This window comes from Podarcis erhardii (assembly GCF_964252035.2).
Source record: "Podarcis erhardii genome assembly, chromosome: 3".
Lineage (NCBI taxonomy): Eukaryota > Metazoa > Chordata > Lepidosauria > Squamata > Lacertidae > Podarcis > Podarcis erhardii.
In genome coordinates, this window is record NC_138507.1 from 99,259,829 (window position 1) to 99,280,869 (window position 21,041).

Sequence of the window (21,041 nt, forward strand, 5' to 3'; positions counted from 1 at the left end):
TAGAGCTTATTCAGATAGATAAGCATATGGTATATTTATGTATTTGGGTTTTTCTTAAAGCAAATCAAATGCAGTTGTGCTGATTGTATATTTATGTACATTGGAACCTTGGTTGCTGAATGCCTCCATAATCAAACATTTTGGCTTTCGAACGCCGAAAAACTGGAAGTAACTGCTCTGGTTTTTGAATGATTTTCAGAAGCCGAACGTGCTACATGGCTTCCATTTTGAGTTCCCCTGTTGTATTGATGTTCCTGTATTGAGTTTTTGGTTTTTGAACGTTTCAGAAGTCGAAAGGTCTTCCAGAATGGATTACGTTCGAAAACCGAGGTTCCACTGTATTTTGCTTTTACTTATTGTTAACTGCTTTGAGATCTGTGGGTAATAAACTGGCTGGCTAAACAAACGAACAGATAGTAGCCCCACAATATCAGTAGTAAATGTGTAAATCTTGATGAATGTGGTTCTAATGTGTTAGTTAACATCAGTCATAATGCAACTTTAGTTAGGCACTTTGAAATCCCATTGCTTTCAAGGAGGTGAGGCTTTATCAATGGCTACTCACTGTGAAGGCTAAGCTGTGTTTCCATAGTAGAGGCAGCAGTGCTTGTGAATACGAGTCACAGAAAGTCACAGGAGGGGAGAGGGCTCTTGTGCTTGAATTTTGCTTGTGGATTTCCCCCAGGTATCTGGTTGGCCACTGTGGAAGCAGGATGCTGAACAAGATAGTCCATTAATTAGCCAATCCAGAAGACTCTTCTTATGTTCTTAAGGGATTTGAAGCATATCCTTATCCTATGGACAGTTCAACTTCATGATTTTTTCTTCTTCAGCTGAATTGCATCCATAGTTGTAAAAATATATTGTGAGTAATTTGACTCTGGTTTGACAATTGCAGAATTCCTGATTCCATTATGAGATTTGAGCAAGTATAATATGTATTGGTTGAGCAATTTTAATGAACCAGCTAAGTCATGCTATGTTTTTCACAGTAATGCATATGTTTCAGAGAGCTTAGATGGAGAACCAAATTTGGAACTGTATAACTTTAATTATTATTTGAAAGTTATAATCATAAGTTACTAAAAGAAAAAACAACACACTCAATATCGAAGCGCTGTTGCAGCAAATCATTATAGTTACATGGTGTTAGATGGATTCTAAATTTGTCTTATTTCTATGGTGGTGATACTGCTACCGAAATTAGAACTATACAGATTGAGTGATCTCTTTGAATTGTCAATCAAGCTTTCTATTAATATGTAGTAATGGAAATATGAATGACAGGTCTGAAATTGGATATTTAACATTTTGTTAATTGATTTTTAACATTCTAGCACCATGGAAGTTCATGCACCAATATTTTCATTTTGCGGAGGTTAGTATCCATGACGTTGTGTGTTAAATGTAGATTATTTCATTGTAATGCTGCACTTACTAGTGCAACAAGCCTCGGTTCAGATCCTGATTTGGCGCTTTAGAAAAACAGCCTGCCTTGATCCAGGGTGCTTTGTAGGCTGCCTGATTCAGCTTGAGGTCTGCCTATGTATGCTTTGCTCACCTTTATTTTCAGGGTTGTTTTTTTTTTTTTAAGGCTTTTGTATTTTCCCTTTTTGCAGAAGCTGATGAAATTTTATGCATGGTAAGCCATGCAGAGTGGATAACGGCTGCTGAACTACAAGCAAATAGGTCCAGGGACATTCATGCTAGGCACCTCTGAAGTGTGTTCTTTTTTTAAAAAAGGAAACATTTATAATTTTAAATTTGGGGCAAAATTGGGTGATTTGCAAGCAGGGTTGCTCCTTCTGAGACTATAAACCCTGCTACATTTCAGAAGAATACTTGGAGCTGACCACTGTGAGAACAACAGGATGTTGAACTCAATGGACCATTGCCCCAATCTAGCAGGTTCCTCCTAGGTTCTTATGTAATGGCTTTCCTGCAAGGGTAACCATTGAAGTTTTGGGGTGGGTAGTAACTCACTCTCAGCCTAACCTACCTCCAGAAGATTGTTGTGAGGATAAAATGGGGAGTAGGAGAACTATGTTCACCACCTTGAGCTCCTCGGAATAAATGGGAGCAATAGAGGTAATAAAGAAAGAAATGCTGAGGTAGACAGATAATGGCCACAAACATAAACAAGCTGACGTGTGAATTCATGGCTCGAATTCAAATCCCCACTCTGCAGTGAAGCTCTTTAGTGAATAGCCCAGTGTTGACTACTTCCCAGCCAGAGCTTTTGGTTGGTTGTGAGGAAAATCCCATCTACACCATCCTGAGGCTTGGATACAGTTGTGAATAACAGTGGCAGCCTTGTGTTGATGCTGATTTGTCTTATTTCTAAACCTAGTTTCAGTATATTCTAGAATGAGAAGCAGTCCAAGGACTAGCAAGTTTATAAAATTAGTACATGGCATTCAGGAGGCCTCTCCTGCCACTGCTTTTTAGAAGAGTTTGGATTTGATATCCCGCTTTATCACTACCTGAAGGAGTCTCAAAGCGGCTAACATTCTCCTTTCCCTTCCTCCCCCACAACAAACACTCTGTGAGGTGAGTGAGGCTGAGAGACTTCAGAGAAGTGTGACTGGCCCAAGGTCACCCAGCAGCTGCATGTGGAGGAGCGGAGACGCGAACCCGGTTCCCCAGATTACAAATCTACCGCTCTTAACCACTACACCACGCTGGCTCTCTCTTTTAGCCCTTGTTTGTCATATTAGGTCACAATGATGCAATGATATCAGAAGTTAGAATGAAATAAATTCTCTCGTCATGCTCTAGATTTACCTACTGCTTTCTTTAGCCACCCTGTCTCTTGATTAGCTACCCTAAACCCCTTCCTCCTCCTCCCTAAAGCTGCTTCTGATCTGAAGCACCATGAACATTTCTTAGGGTCCCTTCTGTGATGATCATCTCTGCCCCCTTTCCTCTAACTTTTCTTGAGGTTCGTCTTCACCCTTCCTTCTGGACCCTTCATTCATCTTTCATGCCTTTGGAGTCCCTGTCTCTTAGGGTTCCCTGAGTGCTGGGACCACTTCCTAACCTTTAACCTACATCATGTGAGATTTTAATTCGAACCAAACTGACAGCTCTCCCTTGCCACACAGAAGCTGAATTACAAACTTCATTGTTTCTTGAATATCTGAACTTTCTGTGCCTCCATACCAGCTTCGGCAATCAGTGTCAGAGGCATCACCACCACAAGTACACACTCACGTTGGTTGATCTTACTCGGAAGAAACAAGAGGGCGCTCCTTAAGAGAGCACATTTTAAATCAGTCCAATTAAATGTGATGATTCATACTGGGAACATGAGACACTATTGCAACACTTATAACCCCAATTACAAGGTTTGAGTGTTTTGCAACTACTCCAGGCAGGAATTCTTAAAAAAACCCAACAAAACTTTTAAAAAAGCTATATTCTATTGTGACAATCAAGTACATACTTTTTTATTATTTGTGTGAGTTTTAACTACCTTAAAAGTAGCAAATTGCTTGGTAGCCTCTCCAACCTGATAGTGACCTTCACAACTTGGCTATAAGAGTAACTCCCTGTAGCAATTATGCAGCTTTTATCTGTAGTGTTATTTTTTAAAAAAACCACCACAATGTTTTAAATGAGGTGGCAGCGCAGAGTGCATTGTTAATGAGTTGCCACATTGTCACAGACAAAACACTGTACTTTAACTCTGAACAGAGAAGACGTAATTGGAAGAGAGAATAATGCGAAGACGCTCAGCTCTGTCTGAGGGTTCTGTACATTAAATGACATCTGCTGAAAAGATTTCTTTCTGGGCTGGTGCTGTGGCAGGTGTTGCCACAGAAGAACAATACTAGCTGTGAATGGAATTTGCTCATGCTCTGTAAGAATGCTTTCTTTGCCTGTTCTCTTTGTGGCAATAGCCCTGACTGAAAGCATTGGCTGGGGAAAAAAATGTGCGAGGCTTAGGATGAGATTGTACAGTAAATTTTGATGGGCAAATGTTCCCTTGCTATCGACTTCCTCTCATAGTTCTTCTGTGGTTAATCACTGGCTTCCCATATTGAGGAAATTGAGTATAAATATTCTTCTCATATTGATGAAACTAAGAATTACCCTTGTAAATGTGTTTGTTACCTCAGCCTGCGGCATGAAAAGCAGGTGTTTGTGCTGTAACTTGGGCCTTTTTTCAGGTGCAGTTTTTTAAATGTTTCCAGAGATTTACTGAACTCAGCTGCATGGTAGAAGGACTCTGTGAGCCCAGCATGCACATGTAGGAAGGACGATAGTCTGGTGGTAGAGTATCTGTTTTCCATACAAAATGTCTCAGGTTGAGTTCCCAGCTTTTCCATTTAGGGTTGGGAGAGACCTGTTACGTATTCTGTGTTTGCCTGAGCTTGAGTCTGGACTAAGGATTCTGAGCCTCTGTGTTCTGATTCGATACATGATATCCAATCACAGAACATTTCAAGCTTTGGGCCTCTGCCATTGGCCCTTAAACTCTTGAGTTATGATTCGCAGCTTGGAAGTTTAGACAGCCAATCACATTGTGAGTGGGAGTGGCCCAGGCCTTCAGAAATGTATATAAGCAGTTGCTTTGCCCCTGTTGTCCACTTCTGTTAGCCCAATAAAGGTTCTTGCTGTTATCACTGTGTCTTGCCTGGTGGGAACCCACCTACACTTCAAGACCCTTGCCTAGAACCCCAGAGAGCTGCTGCCAGTCAGTGTATGCAGTCCTGAGCTAGATGGAACAATATAAATCAGCTTCCCTTATTTCATGCAGGCTTGTGGAGGCTGCCTCACGTAGCACTAAGGCATAATTTCACATTCCCTTAAAAACCAGTCCATTTTATAATGTGACACCCGATCTTATTTTTCTTCTTAATTTGTCTTACTTACTCAGTGGGCCAAATCCAGCATTTTGCTAGTAGAATTCTGCTCATGCACTGGGGCATCTTCCTCTGAACATCCCCACGTGCACAGACAGTGCTGGATACAACCAACTAGATGATATCCGACTACATTATATTCACAGTGGGACCCAGTGAAATCAGTGGGTTAACTAATATAAATTCATTTATTTCAAAGGGTCTGCTCTCAGTAAGATTTAGTTGAATTCAACCCACGTATTGAAAGTACAGTATGCATTGCGAGTATAGTAACCCATTGTATTGCTGGTGGAGAATGTGGTGGCTTGGTTGCTTGTGCGGGCAAGTTACTACCAGCCTATAACACTTTGCTTGCGGTATTTTCACTGGCCAGTTTGCTACTGGGCCTAGTTCAAGGTGTTGGTACTAACATATATGTCCCTATAAAGCTCAGAAAAGATTACTTGAGAGACCACCTTATACACCCAGTAAATTGATGCAGTCTGCAGGACAATTTCAGAAAGTTCCGAAGTTCTAAGAAGCCTGCTCCACAATAACTCAGAGCAGGGCTTTTAATGTGGCTGCCCCTGTTCTGCCGCTGCCAAGATACAAACAGCTCCCTCTTTTTGTTCCAGCAGGCTTTTCCAGCTGGGTAAAATGAGGCCTTACTGCAAATGTCTACATGTTAGAGTTTTAGTGTTGTTTTAAATATATCTGTGGCTTTCGGGTTTTTAACTTTTTTTAATTATGTGCAAATTGCATCAAGATGGTGGTTTAGAAAGCAAATAATGAAGCAGCAACAATGCATTTGACAGGATTCAGAATATTTGGGCTTGGTGTGCCCCTCACCTCTGCCTCTTCTTTCTTTCTTTCTTTCTTTCTTTCTTTCTTTCTTTCTTTCTTTCTTGTTGTGCTTTCTTTCTTATTGTATATATTTTTTAAAAAAATCAAAAGGTTTAAAAAAGAGTTCCACTTTTTTAAAGAAGAAAAGAAAATGCAGAGAGCCTTCTCGGTAGTGGCACCATCCCTGTAGAATGCCCTCCCTTCAAATGTCAAGGAGATAAAGAATTGCACAACTTTTAGAAGACATCTGAAGGCAGCCCTATATTGGGAGGTTTTTAATGTTTGTTGTTTTTATTATGTTTTTAGATATGCTGTAAGCTGCTATAGAGTGGCTGGGGAAACCCAGCCAGATGGGCGGGGTAATAATAATAATAATAATAATAATAATAATAGTTATTATTAAGTTCCCAATGCTATGAAAGCATGTAACTTACAACCTTGTTCAGAAACCCTGTGGGTGAAATGATGCTTGTTTGTTTTTCTTTAAAAAAATGTTTTGATGAATCTCCTGTACTAATACTGTATTTCACTGGCTAACTAATGGCAAATTAAAGCTAATAAGGTTTGAGATAGATTAATCAGATGGAGTAGAATGCCTTTTGGCAAGGGTAATTATAATACACAATTTGTAATTAACAGTCAGAATGGTTATTTGCAGCATCCTGATTATGAAGAATTAGAGGTGTGGGGGGACTCAATTAAGCGTGGTGTGGCTGGATTATAATTCAGGGATAGTAGCTCTCACCCAGAACAGAATTAAACACAAGGAGCTTCAACCTTAGTGGCATGCCTTGTTCACGTTTAGTTGGCTGCCCCACTGCAGAAATGTTCTCAAACCCTGGACAGCCTTAGACAGGGCATGACAGCAAGTGTGGTCTAGTGAGCGTGGTTCAACTCCTTTTCCTCCTACCAGTATCAGTGCTTGGTTTTGTACACCTTTGTTGTTGTTTAGTTGTTTAGTCGTGTCCGACTCTTCGTGACCCCATGGACCAGAGCACGCCAGGCACTCCTGTCTTCCACTGCCTTCCGCAGTTTGGTCAAACTCATGCTGGTAGCTTCGAGAACACTGTCCAACCATCTCGTCCTCTGTCTTCCCCTTCTCCTTGTGCCCTCCATCTTTCCCAACATCAGGGTCGTTTCCAGGGAGTCTTCTCTTCTTGTGAGGTGGCCAAAATATTGGAGCCTCAGCTTCAGGATCTGTCCTTCCAGTGAGCACTCAGGGCTGATTTCCTTAAGAATGGAGAGGTTTGATCTTCTTGCAGTCCATGGGACTCTCAAGAGTCTCCACCAGCACCATAACTGAAAAGCATCAATTCTTCAGCGATCAGCCTTTATGGCTTCTATATTCTTTAGTCATAAACCCTGTTAAAACTAAGTGTCCTTGGAGTGTTTGAAAGTGACTGCAGAACCAACATCTTACCTGTATATACCTACGCATCATTTGTTGCATCTTAATGAGAAGTCACAATCACTTCAAAGGCACTCCCCTGGGTGCAAATATCACACAAAAGCTTGTCAATAAATTTAGAGTGTCCCCACCTCGTTCCTCAGTGATTATTCTCTCACTGCCAAGGCCCATTATTGATCCACACATTAACAATTGACCAGGCCCCTTTCAGTCCCCGCCAAGTAAGCCTGAAAACTATTTGATACTGCCTTGTTTGCAACCAGAATTGTATGTGATGAGCCAATTAGTGCATTTCAAAACATTTAGAATTTGTTGTTGCTTAGGGCACTAACCCTCGCCCGCAAGTAATGTTGATATATATAGTCAGTGATATTTTGTTTTTGGGTATACTTATTCAGAGGAGAGATTCCTTTTTTTTATTTTATTTTTTTATAAAATATTTATTAGGGTTTTTTATAAAAGAAATACAAAGATAATAAACAGCATTGCTTTGTTTTAACAAAATTTCATAACTTCTTTGGACTTCCTCACGTCTCCCGCTCCCACTTACATCGTTAATAAATTTTTTCAAGCAAATTATCATCTTATTTGCAAATTTATAACCACTCAATTCAATATAATGTAACAATTCTCCAACAAATTTTTGTTTCTCTTAATCTCATTTATCATCAATTTCCGATCCAATTTAGTGATGGCCAATTATTTATAACCAAGCATCCTTATTAACATTCCTCTAAATCACAATATTTTTGTAGATAAATCTTAAATTTCTTCCAATCTTCTTCAAGAGAGGAGAGATTCCTACTCTGTTGTGGAGCACATTCTCTGTCTGAAGAAAGTCCTAACCTCAAACCTGGGCATCTTCAGGATGGTAGAAATGGAAAGATCACTGTCCAAAACCTGAGAGAACCACAGCCAGTCAGTTTAGCCTTCCCCAATCTGGTGCCCTCCAGCTGTTTTGGACTGAAACTCCCATTAGCCCTAGTCAATATAGCCCAATGGTCAGGGATGATGGGAGTTGTAGTTCAAAATTTTGGGGAGGGCACCAGGGATTCAGCTATGCAGCTGCAAATACGTTTTAAGTTTATTAAATGTCACATTCTACAAATGTAACACTAGATGATGGTGAGCTAATGGGAAATTCAATACAGTATATATTTTTAAACAGTTTATTAAAAAAGCATTTTCACAGGGGGTTTTATATATGTCTAGATTCAGCCCAGGTTGGAGAAGATGAGTACAGAGAATACTGAGCTGGATGGACTGATTATCTTCTATTATTCTTTAGAAGACATCTGAAGGCAGCCCTATATAGAGAAGTTTTTAATGTTTAATTATGTTTAAGTATACGCTGGAAGCCTCCCAGAGTGGCTGGGGCAATTCAGTCAGATGGGTGGAGTACAAAGTCTCTAGGGGAGGTCTTTCCTAGCCTTACCACGTGAGACTTTTCCAAGCTGAGATTCAGCTTGGAACATTTTACATGGGGGGTAGGGAATCTACATTAAAATCACAAGCTGAGGTCATCCTCCAGCTGTACCCATCTGCTGAGATTCACAGGGACATGGACTTTTCTGTTGTGGCTGCCTGGTTGTGGAATGCATTTTATATGCCAGGGAAAAGATGCATATATATATGCATATATTAAAGCCTTTTCATGATGGATGGCTGTTGGTTCTTATTTGAGTAGTGTGACTTAAATAATAATAATAATATCTGTCTTGTATATTAATTTGCTGCTGTTGTTAGCCTTTGTACTGGTTTTTAATGTTTGTTAAAATACCTTGACGGAAAGGCATGGTTACAACCCCCCCCCCCGCAATAAATATTCTTTATAATGGAGCTGCTGTGGCAGATAGGCATTCCTCTGGTATTTGCCAGCAATGTTGGTAACCACCAGCAGTATTAAAAGGAGCAAATACACTTGGATTCTGCAAGTAATGGGATTCTGTACCTGCTTATGGTTAGTTAAACTGGAGGAAGTTGATTAGTGAGAACAAGCAAGGCTTCAATAAGCAGCCTTCAGGGGTGTAAGGCGAGTTCCCTAATAACTAGGAGTTCTCCAATAAAGTCACTGAACACAAGCTAAACTGACATGGGCATTCTTTAATTGAAAGAAGAGAATTTGTGCTAAGGGGATGCTCCACTAACAGGATTCAGAAATACTTGAGAAGCACTTGAGTGCCAACAGCAACCGTCCAATAAGTGGCATCTTCATGTCAGTTTGTAACAGTTAAGATAATTAATGATGTTTTTTGCATTACTTTCTCCTACAGAGAACACACTGTATCGATATTGATCTCAAATGTTCTGCTTAAAAATTGTTCGGAAAATATTCACCTTTATTTCCTCCCCCTCCTCCTCCTCCTCCTCTTCTTCTTCTTCTATTTCCAGCTCTCCTATATGCAACAATTTTTGGTAATGTAACAACAATATTCCAGCAAATGTACGCTAATACAAATAGATACCATGAAATGCTAAACAGTGTCCGGGACTTCCTGAAACTCTATCAAGTGCCCAAAGGTCTGAGTGAACGTGTGATGGATTACATTGTTTCTACCTGGTCCATGTCCAGAGGCATCGATACAGAAAAGGTGAGCTGTCTTGATACTGGAAAGCTACCATCAAATAAATGCTTTCTCACTGTTCCTTACTTGTAGCTGCTATTCTTGATGACTGTTTATTGGGTTGATTTTTTAAAAAAACTCAGTTTTCCTTATATCAAATTCATCTTTGTCAAATGTAAAGACGTCTGAGTTCTCTGAAGTTTTCTCCACATACTGGCTTTGTAAGTTTCAAATTTTCATTGAGGAAAATATGGGGAAATTTGAAGAATGTTGCAATGCAACCCAGCAGCGCAGATTTCTTTTCCTCCTCCATTTGTCCATTGCCCATTGTGGTAGCTAACACAGCCAGGAGAATTTAGGAGATGTAGTTATCTAAGGGGTTTCTGTATTTGGGAAGGACATGATATATCAGCCGTGATGAAACTTAGCAGGTCTTTATATGGATGTGATGTTACTGCTGCAGACCAAGATTCCTCTGGGTGTTACAGCCACAGAGTTCTCCTCTGACAGCAGCCCTGAGGAGAAAATGAACCCACTACCTCAATTGTCCCATGAAAAGGTACAATCAGCTTCCTCTCCTTTCCTGAACATTGAGGAGAGACCTCTGCCACAGACTATCTAGAGCAGCCTTTCTCAACCTGTGGGTCCCCAGATGTTGTTGAACTACAACTCCCATCACCCCTAGCTAGTAAGGCCAGAGCTCAGGGATGATGGGAGTTGTAGCCCAACAACATCTGGGGACCCACAGGTTGAGAACCACTGATCTAGAGGATCAGGAGAGTCCAGAGGAGACATCACCACAGGCTGGAACCCCAAGCCGTAGAAGAAGCCAACTGTAGAAGATCTAACTGACCAGATTCACAATGAAGGGGGGGGGGATTCTAGTCAATTAATACCTATAGCCCAGGCTATAAAGATCTGCCAGTTGTTCCAAGACACAGCGGAGGCAATTCGCATGTTCTGTCCCAGCTGGATCACAAACGGGTCCTGAAACCCACATTTATGTTGGTCCCTCTCCAAGGTGCTGTTTCTGCTTTGCCTAGCCTTCCATTACTATGCCTGCTACTATTAATATACAGTACTGTCCTTTGTTTGAAGATCTCAGGGCTCACAAGATAAAAGCACAAATACCTTACTTGCAGTAGTGGGCATCCCCATGGAATCAGACACCTGTGAACCCTACAAATGGTGCTTTTAGAAACAGCTGGGTGGGTAAGGGCTATTGTGCTTGAGTCCTGCTTGTGGGTTTCCTACAGGCATTTTGTTGGCCACTGTGAGAACAGGATGCTGGACTGCCGGGCCCATTGCTTGATCCAACAGGCTCTTATTATGTTCTCATGCAACATATCTATTCAGTCATGACTTGAAAAGCATCCTCAGTTTCCTCTATTTAACATCTTTTCTTTTCTTTATTATTATTATTTTTTAACTTCATTCGCTGTCCTGAGGGTTGGGTATCTTGACCTTGGCCACAAAAGGTGGGCTAATTTCAAAACAAACTTCTGCCCTCTTGCACCTAAGGCATTTTCATGAGAAGAATGCAAAGGTTATTGAATCACAACTATCCATTTTCACCTTGAAGAATTGCTTTAATAAATATAAAGAAATATTCAATTCTTCGACTATTAAAAGAGATATATTCTGATATATTTCTGTAATTGACATATTCATATCATAGGCAGTGCTGTTTAGCATCTTTTTTTTTTAAAAAAAGCCTATGCTGATAGCAGAGGCTAACAAATTTAAGACTTGAGTAATGACAATACCAGTCCATAAATTCTAAAGTCCAATTCTCAAGCTCCACTGAATTTGCATACAAACACAACTTCAAGAACATTGTGGAATGAATAAATCATAATGTGATTTCTACACTCCTGCATTGCTGTCACTACTGATGTGTGTCATGTAATACATCCCTCTAAGCAAATATTTTGAAGGTGAATTTATCCCCTGAATCGCTATGCTTTTATTTTACCTGCTTGGTGAGGTACAGAGGGCATAAAAAAAACTAAAAAAGTAAAAGCTAATTTAAGCATTATTGATTTATTTTGCAAATGTAAGGTAAGGTAAAGGTAAAGGACACCTGGATGGTTAAGTCCAGTCAAATTCAGCTATGGGGTTGCAGCGCTCATCTCCACTTTCAGGCTAAGGGAGCCGGCATTTGTCTGCAGACAGCTTTCTGGGTCATGTGGCCAGCATGACTAAACCACTTCCGGTGCAACAGAACACCGTGATGAGTACCAGAGTGCACAGAAATGCCATTTACCCTTCCTACCTCAGTGGTACCTATTTATCTACTTGCATTGGTATGCTTTTGAATTGCTAGGTTGGCAGGAGCTGGGACAGAGCAACAGGAGCTCACCCCTTCATGTGGATTCAAACTGCTGATCAGCAAGCATAAGAGGCTCAGTGTTTAAACCACAGTGCCACCTTAATGGGCTGAACAATTGAAACAAGCCACCACAACAGTTTTGGTTACATTTTAACATGTATGTTGATGAAAGGCAACACTGCTAGTATTTTATTGTTTCGTTGTAGATTTATAAATGATTCTTAGTTTTATGTTTTGTAAGCCACTTACAGTGTAATTTGTAGCAGAAGGCAAGTGGTGGTGGTTGTGTAAATTTGAAAGAAAGTGTTATCAGTATCATGCATAGATTTGGCAGGTACCTTGCTTTTGATTTTCAGACATTTTCTTTTAGATGTTTTATGCTGAAAGGCCTATGTAACTGTTTAATATTTTTGGATTAGCCAGATACTTTAACAATTGTTTTGTACCGTTTTTATATTTCATTGTATATATTGCTATGCATTGCCATTGTATGAATTGTCAGTATACAAATACTTTTATAAATAATGATAAAATAACTCAGAAATCCTGTGTTTCCCAAATAAGTTCTAGTTCTGCCCTTACCATTAAGCAAAGGTATGTTAGACAAGCATATTATTAAACAAGTTTATTCTAAGGATAGTTGCCATAGTGGTAGCTGTCTTCTAGTTGCTCCAAGGCAATGGCAAAGGCCAGGACTTGTTGGGAAATTCCACATCTGAGTGTATTTTGAGAAAAAGCTTCTTCTTCTCTGGTGGAAGAAAAATCATCAGCAATAAGCAATTTTTTCCCCCTAGGCATGTGAATGCTAGCAACTACTCTAAGATGCTATTGTCTTTGACCACTGATGCAATGATACCACTCTTCTGTGCTGGTTTGACCATGAATGAAAATTGGAGGTTTCAGTAAAATGAGCAAATAAAACATAAACAGAATCCAACCAAAGTTAACCTCATTAGAGAGATTTAAGCATGTGTCAGGTCTTGGATGTGAGCTATAATTTTTGGGGGGTTGGGAGGTATAATCCAAGGCAGCCAATGTGTGTTTGGCCGCATATCTCTCTCCCCCTGCCAGGTATGTGATGATGATTTGCTACTGTAGGTTAATTGGTTTTCTCAAGACAAAGGAATTTGAAAGCCCCCTGATCATATATACATTCCAAAAAGTTTAAGCATTTGTGTGCTGTTTCAATGCATGCCCTATTTAAGTATGTGATATGTATTCTGTTCTATTGATTTCACTGTTTTGTTAAAAAAAACCCTTGACTATTATCTTGGTAGCTCAGTAGCTACCAAAGAATGTGTTTGGCCTAAATAACTGTTTTATTCTTGGTCTTGTACAGATATCTTCTGCCTTAATATCAAAGAGCTTTTTAATTTAATGTTGAGGCTGGTGCGGGAATTTAAGGGTCAATGAGGATTGCCCTTTTAAAAGTAATTTTCTAACTTTGCGTTCCCTGACAGATTCCTGTTTAACATTTGCAATTATAACTTCAGCAGCTGCCACCATTCCCAATGAGATTTAATGATTACTATTAATTATTTTCTGTCTGCTATCTTGGCAGTCGGAGATGTTTCAGTTTATTTTATAAAAACAAACATCTGCTGAGCAGTGTCACAGCTTCCATGCACATAGGTAGATGCAGAGGATTCCAAATTCAAAGGCAAACAGCTAAAAACAGGGTTGTTATTAGGGATTTACATCACTTAAGAGACAGATGGCTAGATTCCATTGCTGCAGCCACTTGTCCAAAAGAGCAAAGAAGCAGGGACAGGGATTTAGCCAATTATAAGTTGGCTAGCCAACAGGAAGCCAAAATGAATCTCCTGCACAAGCACACGATGTTTTTTAAAGGGAAAAAAATGTCATAATGACAGCACACAGTGGATGTAGCACACTCGAATCTCTTGCAGAGGTTGATTCTTGTAATGTTGTCCCAGGTTCTGCAGATTTGCCCTAAGGACATGCGAGCGGACATCTGTGTTCATCTGAATCGAAAAGTTTTTAAAGAACACCCTGCGTTTAGGCTGGCCAGCGATGGGTGCCTGCGAGCTCTTGCCATGGAATTTCAGACGGTGCACTGTGCTCCGGGGGATCTCATATATCATGCTGGAGAGAGCGTGGACAATCTTTGCTTTGTGGTTTCGGGATCCTTGGAAGTTATCCAGGATGATGAAGTTGTTGCAATTTTGGGTAGGTTCTCCCATTACATTCTGTCTTCGTGTTCACATTTGTGTACTAAATGTTTATTCTGAAAGTAAATTCCTGCACATAAAAAAGGTTTTGCACTTCAACACAGTGGAAGCAAAGCAAGGAGGGAAAGACCATGTGATAACCCATAAGATGTAGATAAGTAACAAGGCTGATCCAGCCTTCAGGTAGTGATGCGATTCTATCACACCTTTCTAATGGTAAAGTAAAATCTCACAGAGATGTGGTGCAGCGTCTGTTGTTCACATTAGCCTTCCAGAAAGAACAGCAGCCTAGCAACCTTAAATCTTTCAGAACAAATGTAGCTATCACTTAGAAGGAAATATACCGTCAGGAAAGAGAGAAGACAGAGCAATACAGTGGTACCTCGGGTTACATATGCTTCAGGTTACAGACTCAGCTAACCCAGAAATAGTACCTTGGGTTAAGAACTTTGCTTCATGGCTGCTAAGCTTACTCAGGAGCTACCTTGTCAGAAGCATACACCATATCAACCCAACCAGCTCTACCTATTTTATCTTTAACAATACAGTGGTACCTCGGGTTACATACGCTTCAGGTTACAGACGCTTCAGGTTACAGACTCCGCTAACCCAGAAATAGTACCTCGGATTAAGAACTTTGCTTCAGGATGAGAACAGAAATGGTGCTCTGGCGGCACGGTGGCAGCGGGAGGCCCCATTAGCTAAAGTGGTGCTTCAGGTTAAGAACAGTTACAGGTTGAAAACGGACATCCGGAACGAATTAAGTACTTAACCCGAGGTACCACTGTATACTATAGAGCAAACCCCTTAGATGTTGTTTCTCTCCCCCCCCCCCCATTTCTTCCTCTCTTTCTTTTACTTGGGGAAGCTGCCTTGCATTTGTATCTGTATTTGTCTCTGTCTCAGCTAGGTACCCAAAAGACTGCTTGTATTCTGGTTCAGCCAATTTTTTATTTATTTATTTGCAGGGCAAATTATTTGAAAGGCATATATAAATAGTCTCAGTCACAGTTTGGAGTCCTCCAGCATGCTGATGTCTCCCTCTTCCAAGCCTTTTGTTGCCAACAGTCCCCTTTCATGCCGTCATCCCCTCCCTCCCTGGTTCTCTACCTGCCCTTTGGGGCTCTGTCTGGGCCCCTTTCCTTCCCTAGGCCACACCTCACATCAGACCTCGCATTCTCTCCCTTCCTGGGTTTTGTTGCATGGCTGGAATGTAATTCTGTAAGAGCTCCTCTTTCTTGCCTGGATTGACTATGCAGCCCCCAGAAGGTGGCCCAAGAGGGAATCATAGAATGGCGGGTGGCGCTGTGGTTTAAACCACAGACCTAGGACTTGCCGATCAGAAGGTCGGTGGTTTGAATCCCCGCGACAGGGTGAGCTCCCATTGCTCAGTCCCTGCTCCTGCCCACCTAGCAGTTCGAAAGCACGTCAAACTGCAAGTAGATAAATAGGTACCACTCCGGCGGGAAGGTAAACAGCGTTTCCGTGCGTTGCTCTGGTTCACCAGAAGCGGCTTAGTCCTGCTGGCCACATGACCTGTACGCCGGCTCCCTCGGCCAATAAAGCGAGATGAGAGCCACTTATGACTGGACCTAATGGTCAGGGGTCCCTTTATGTTGGAAGGGTTGGAAGGGACCCTGAGGATCATCTAAGAATCTCAACTAAGGCATCCTTGACAGATGGCCATCCAATCTCTGCTTAAAATCCTCCGAGGAAGGAGGGTCTACAACCTCCTGAGGGAGACTGTTCCACTGTTGAACAGCTCTTAGTGTCAGAAATTACTTCCTGATGTTTAGTCGTAATCTCCTTCCTTGTAACTTGAAGCCATTGGTTTGGGTCCTAGCCTCTGGAACAGGAGAAAGTAAGCTTGCACCATCTTCCATGTGACAGTCAAATGTCTATCATATCTCCTCTTTGTATCCTCTTTTCCATTCTAAACAGACCCGGTTCCTTCAGCTGTTTGTTATAAGGCTTGGTTTCCATACCCTCGGTCATCTTATCTGTGCTCCTCTACACATAATGCCTTCAGGCTGAAAAAGATTCCTTGCTTAGACACAGGGCCAGCCCGTCCTGTTCCTACCCCCACTGAAGCCTCACTTACCAGAGATGTGTGGCTGCATCTTATGGGTTCCAGTTTGGGTGGCAGAATCCAAGTGATGACAGAGCCCCCACCACCATTACTGGAGAAGCAAGAAGAAGCAGCTGCGGCAGCAGCTTCCAGTGAGATTTTGCAGGGCTCTCACAAGATCTCACTGGAACCTGGAAGCCGCCACTAATGCTTCTTGCTTATCCAGCAGCAGTGGCACCTGCAGTGGTGCAGCCTCTTGGATTCTGTTGCCCAAGGCAGCTGCCTCAGTATGTCTCTGTTGGGATTCGCAGGTTACTGAGTAAGTCTGCAGGCTTCAACAGGCTGATGCAATACTCTGTGAAGTGCTGGGTCAGAGTGACTCAGCAGGAATGTGATTAATGTGATTGGCTATCACCTGTTTTAAAAAGGAAAGCCTGTTCAACAGTAATTGTGGTGGTTGTGCTGTGTTGTGGTTGTGCTGTGGTGGTGCTGTGGTGAAGAGTATTCGTTTGCCTTAAGGAGCAGGTACTCTGTATGGACTGTTTTTGTAAATACTTGTATATGCTGTATACTTGTATATACTTGTATATACTGTATATACTTGTATATACTGTATATACTGTATACTGTATACTTGTATATACTGTATATACTGTATACTTGTATATACTGTATGGACTGTTTTTGTAAATACTTGTATATAGCTCACATTAAAAAGACTGCACTGAAAAGAAACCTGGGACTCTGAGCATTTCACTAAAAAGCGCCGTGAGGAATTCGCGACAGTCTCATGGGTTCTGCTTGCACATACAGGATTGTACTCAAGACCAATTGGACAGAGGAGACCACACTTTAGGACTGCTGAAGGATCCCTCTGTGATTATGACTGTCATTAACAAAGACAGTGGCTCTACTGTTAATTGGTCAATTAAGAACACAGGTCAATAGTCTTACTATTAATTAACCTGTTCCACAGATTTTGAATTCTGATGATTCAGCAGCACCCCTCAGGATTTTGAATAGCAATCATTGTGAAAATTGTACTAGAAAGTGTGTGTGCGGGGGGGGGGGAATGTGTTCACTAAACTATAATATCTGTTTCTCTTTTAACGGAATGTGATTATGGAATGTAAGAGTAAGAATGTAAGAGTTATGCTCTTATCCCACCTTGCAACTGAGAAATAAACTGCATTTATTATTATTATTTTGTGACTGAATGATCTATGTAACTTAGGAGCAAAATGTCCTTTGTGCCTTAAAAAGATATGAATGAATTTACAGGCAATATTTTTAAAAATGCCATTAGAGCCAACTTTACGCTGAAATTAGAAGGCTGAGCCTCCTACAACAATATTTCATTTGGTGAGCTTATTGCTCTTGGCTTATTGAATACGCTGTGTTCTCTTGCATAATAACGTTACTATAAATCAGGTTTACCCAGTTCCTAAGAGGAAAGCGTGATCTCAGTTCCAAATGATATTCATCGTGCTAGAAGGATATCTTTTGAGAACCAGTCTGGCGTAGTGGATAGGATCTTGGAGTTAGGCCAAGCAAATCTGTGTTCAGTTCCCTGCCTAGTCATAAATTTGTAGAATGGAAGGGAGATCTCATCCGGCCTCCTGCTCCAAGTTAGAAATCCAGAGCAAGAGTATTTACATCAGGTGACTGCCCAGTCTCTTCTTGAAGATCTCCTGTGAGATCTCCACTCACCCAGGAAATTCGCTGGGTGACCTTCGACCAGTTAGACTCCCTTACCCTAACCTACCTTTATGTTGATAAATGGAGGCACATATGACCCCATGTGACCCATGGCAGGCCACAAAAAGGCCAAAGAAGGGTCAATCTTCAGGCCTGGGGGCTGGCCCTTTAAGATTCACTCCAGACAAAGGTGTAGAGCTTTGATAACATCAGGGATAGCTGTTGAGATGTTAGCCTACTATAACTTTACCAATCCTGGCTGGGGCCCATCGGACTTGTAGTCCAGCAATATCTGGAGGGCACCATGTTGACTACCCTTGATCAAAGCCCTGCTTTACAAAACAAAGACATATCTCTATTATTAGAATGTAAACATATGCAGAAGTATTTCTACACTAATACTGGAAAAGTGCAAATGCTATCTTTGTTGACTAAACATTGTTTCTCCCTTGCTGTGCTGAAGTTTTTGCTGGAAATGATGTGGCGAAGCACATAAGGACCTGCCTCTTTTAAGTAGGAAACATTGTGTACAAAGGGGAGTGGGGTATTCAATTTAAAGCATAGGATTCCAGTTTGGTATGGAATAATTTCCACCTCAATACAAATAGCTATAATAAAGCAGATAAAATCAATAAACCAACTAAAGTTATGATTGTAGTGTGACCATGCATGCATTTGTTATGCAAACCTCGCTATTTTAATTTGTTTACTGCCACCAGGGATTGGGGTGGTTTCATTTGTTTACTCTGATTAAGAGAGCACATTGTACAGGCGGATGGCATGGATTGCGTGTCCTCAAATTTCCAGAGTAAGTTATTTTTCACAAAGTCATCATCCCCGAGGAATTTTTCTTTCTTTCAAAATAACCATGTTACCCCTGTGGAAATGTGTGTGTGTGAAAGGTGTTAAATGGCCCATTTGCTCTAGAAGGAGAAAACCCTGCTGGTTTAATTTTATCTAATTGCAATCTTAAAGCATACAGACATAATTGTTCTTCTAATGCTTCTCTGAAACAGCTTTGGCTTATTACTTTACCCGCAAGGACATCTATTACACAGAAGTGCCAAAGGTGATAGTCCCAACTCAGTGGGATAGACTCATAATGTGGCACAAGAATATTTAAACCTTGCCCCCACCCCCATACAAGGGAGTTGGATTTTATGTATTATTTCCTTTTAGCAACCACTTACTTTCTGAAAATCTCAAAAGGGTTCACAGTATGTGTGTGTGTGTATACACATATCTATCTGTCTATCTTTCTATCTTCTCTACACAATAAGTACAATAAAGACTAGAATGATTTCTGTAAAACAGCAACAACACTCAAATACTTAAACAATATCCATGTTGATATGAATAATCAGAGATCAGTACAAGACAGCATAATGCAAAATTACAACCAACATAACACACATTAGTCATGTAGCCACTCACCCAATCTCACTCACCATCCATTGCACAGAACCACAACAGTCATTTACTACTTTGAATATTATGTCCGTCAACCAACCACTCATACTCAACAACCTACAGTACCTACAAAGGATGACTGCCAATCATACACATGTGACATAGTCACTAAAGAGCTACTACTGCTCCACATCTACTGGACCATGCTAGGATATCTTACCTGAAGGGGGAGGCAGTTCTATACCAGAGCAAACATTGTCTGCACAAACATTTCAGTTTGCCAAATGGAATGATTCCCCCTCTCTCTCCTCTCCCTGTGTACTGTTCTGGGGGCTTTGCAGCTGCCCAGAGCCAATTTCAGAGGCACATGGGGGCAAGAGGGGGTAGAGCTTGGTTGTGCTTGCTGCTGGTGATTAAGTTGTATCCCCCTAAGTTATACTCAGAGTAGACCTATTGAAATAAATAAGTTAGTCATGGCCATTATTTTCAATGAGTCTGTCCTGATTAGCGGGATACAACCCAAAAACAGGCAGCCCCCTGTTTACTCGGAGGTTACGAGGCACCGCCAGCAAAATCATCTATAATTGAAACCCATTGAAAGAGTCTGCAGTCACCCCACTCTGCCCATTTAGTGACATTTCAGTGATGCCTTTATGACGTTTCCATATCCCTTGTAGGTTCAGCGTGATGTGCATATACACAGTTGCACACATATTGAACGCATGTAAATGGGAGACTGCCTATATAGCAAACTCCTACCTTGCAATTTGATCATTGCTCTATTAGCACAATGTGCTCTATTATATGACATGAGGAAAATATTTTTGACTCTTAAGTGTTTGCGTTGGACCCACTGGTCATTTGGCATCTACCCAATGGAAAAGGTATCTGCTAAATGAATACAGACTCTTTATCTTGTTATTATATCTTTATAGAATATGGCCACATGACAACAGGGCTGTTCTTTCAGATTCTGAGGAGAAAATATTTCTATTTATCAGATCTTTTTTTAAAGATTTCTTAGGCCATACAATATTTTTTCATGTGAACTTGGAAGAGTAATTGTGGTTAGTTTTCAAATAAATGAAAGAAGTAAATTATTCACACGCTTTTAGGGGACAGTGCTCTTCTTCTGTTGGTATAGATCAAGCAACACCATTGAATTCAGGTTAAATCATATATGAAGAAACTGTGTGGGAGATCAAAAGCTCAGGGTGGCTTTTATCAGCTCTGCCAGTTACACTGTTTAGCCACGGAGTAAAGAAAAAGGAGCAAAGAGAGACTGACAGCTTTTAAGTTGTTAGCCATTTTTGAAGGATTAACAGCAGGCTGACACTCAACATTCTTTTTATGCTATTAACTGTCTTACTTTGCACAAATTACTCTAATTAATTAATTGGCAAATTAAATATCAGTGCCTTAGCACAGTTAGAATTTTTACAAAGTTTAATAAAGGTACATTTTCTTGACTTGAACAGCACAGGAGAAATTACTTTTATTAGGAATCTTACATGGAATAGATCTTTATATATTATTGGGAGCAATCCACATTTTAAATTGAACGGGTTAATCGCTGTTACCAGAGTTGTTTAAATATTTTGCAAGCTTGAGAATTCTGAATCCAGTGCTAAGACTGGATAAATGGATTTATGCTAAGCCACCAGATAGTTTTAAGCACA

At 40.7% G+C, this 21,041-nt stretch overlaps 1 protein-coding gene across 6 annotated transcripts in view; it reads left to right on the forward strand.

Moving 5' to 3' along the window:
- The window catches only part of KCNH1 (potassium voltage-gated channel subfamily H member 1), a 223,006-nt gene that overhangs the window by 98,099 nt on the left and 103,866 nt on the right, over positions 1 to 21,041 (forward strand). For all 6 annotated transcript variants that reach the window (XM_081854588.1, XM_081854589.1, XM_081854591.1 and 3 more), the window contains exons 8-9: positions 9,490 to 9,689; positions 13,932 to 14,184. In XM_081854588.1, coding sequence (XP_081710714.1) covers positions 9,490 to 9,689; positions 13,932 to 14,184 — 453 coding nt within the window. The remainder of the gene's footprint in view (positions 1 to 9,489; positions 9,690 to 13,931; positions 14,185 to 21,041) is intronic.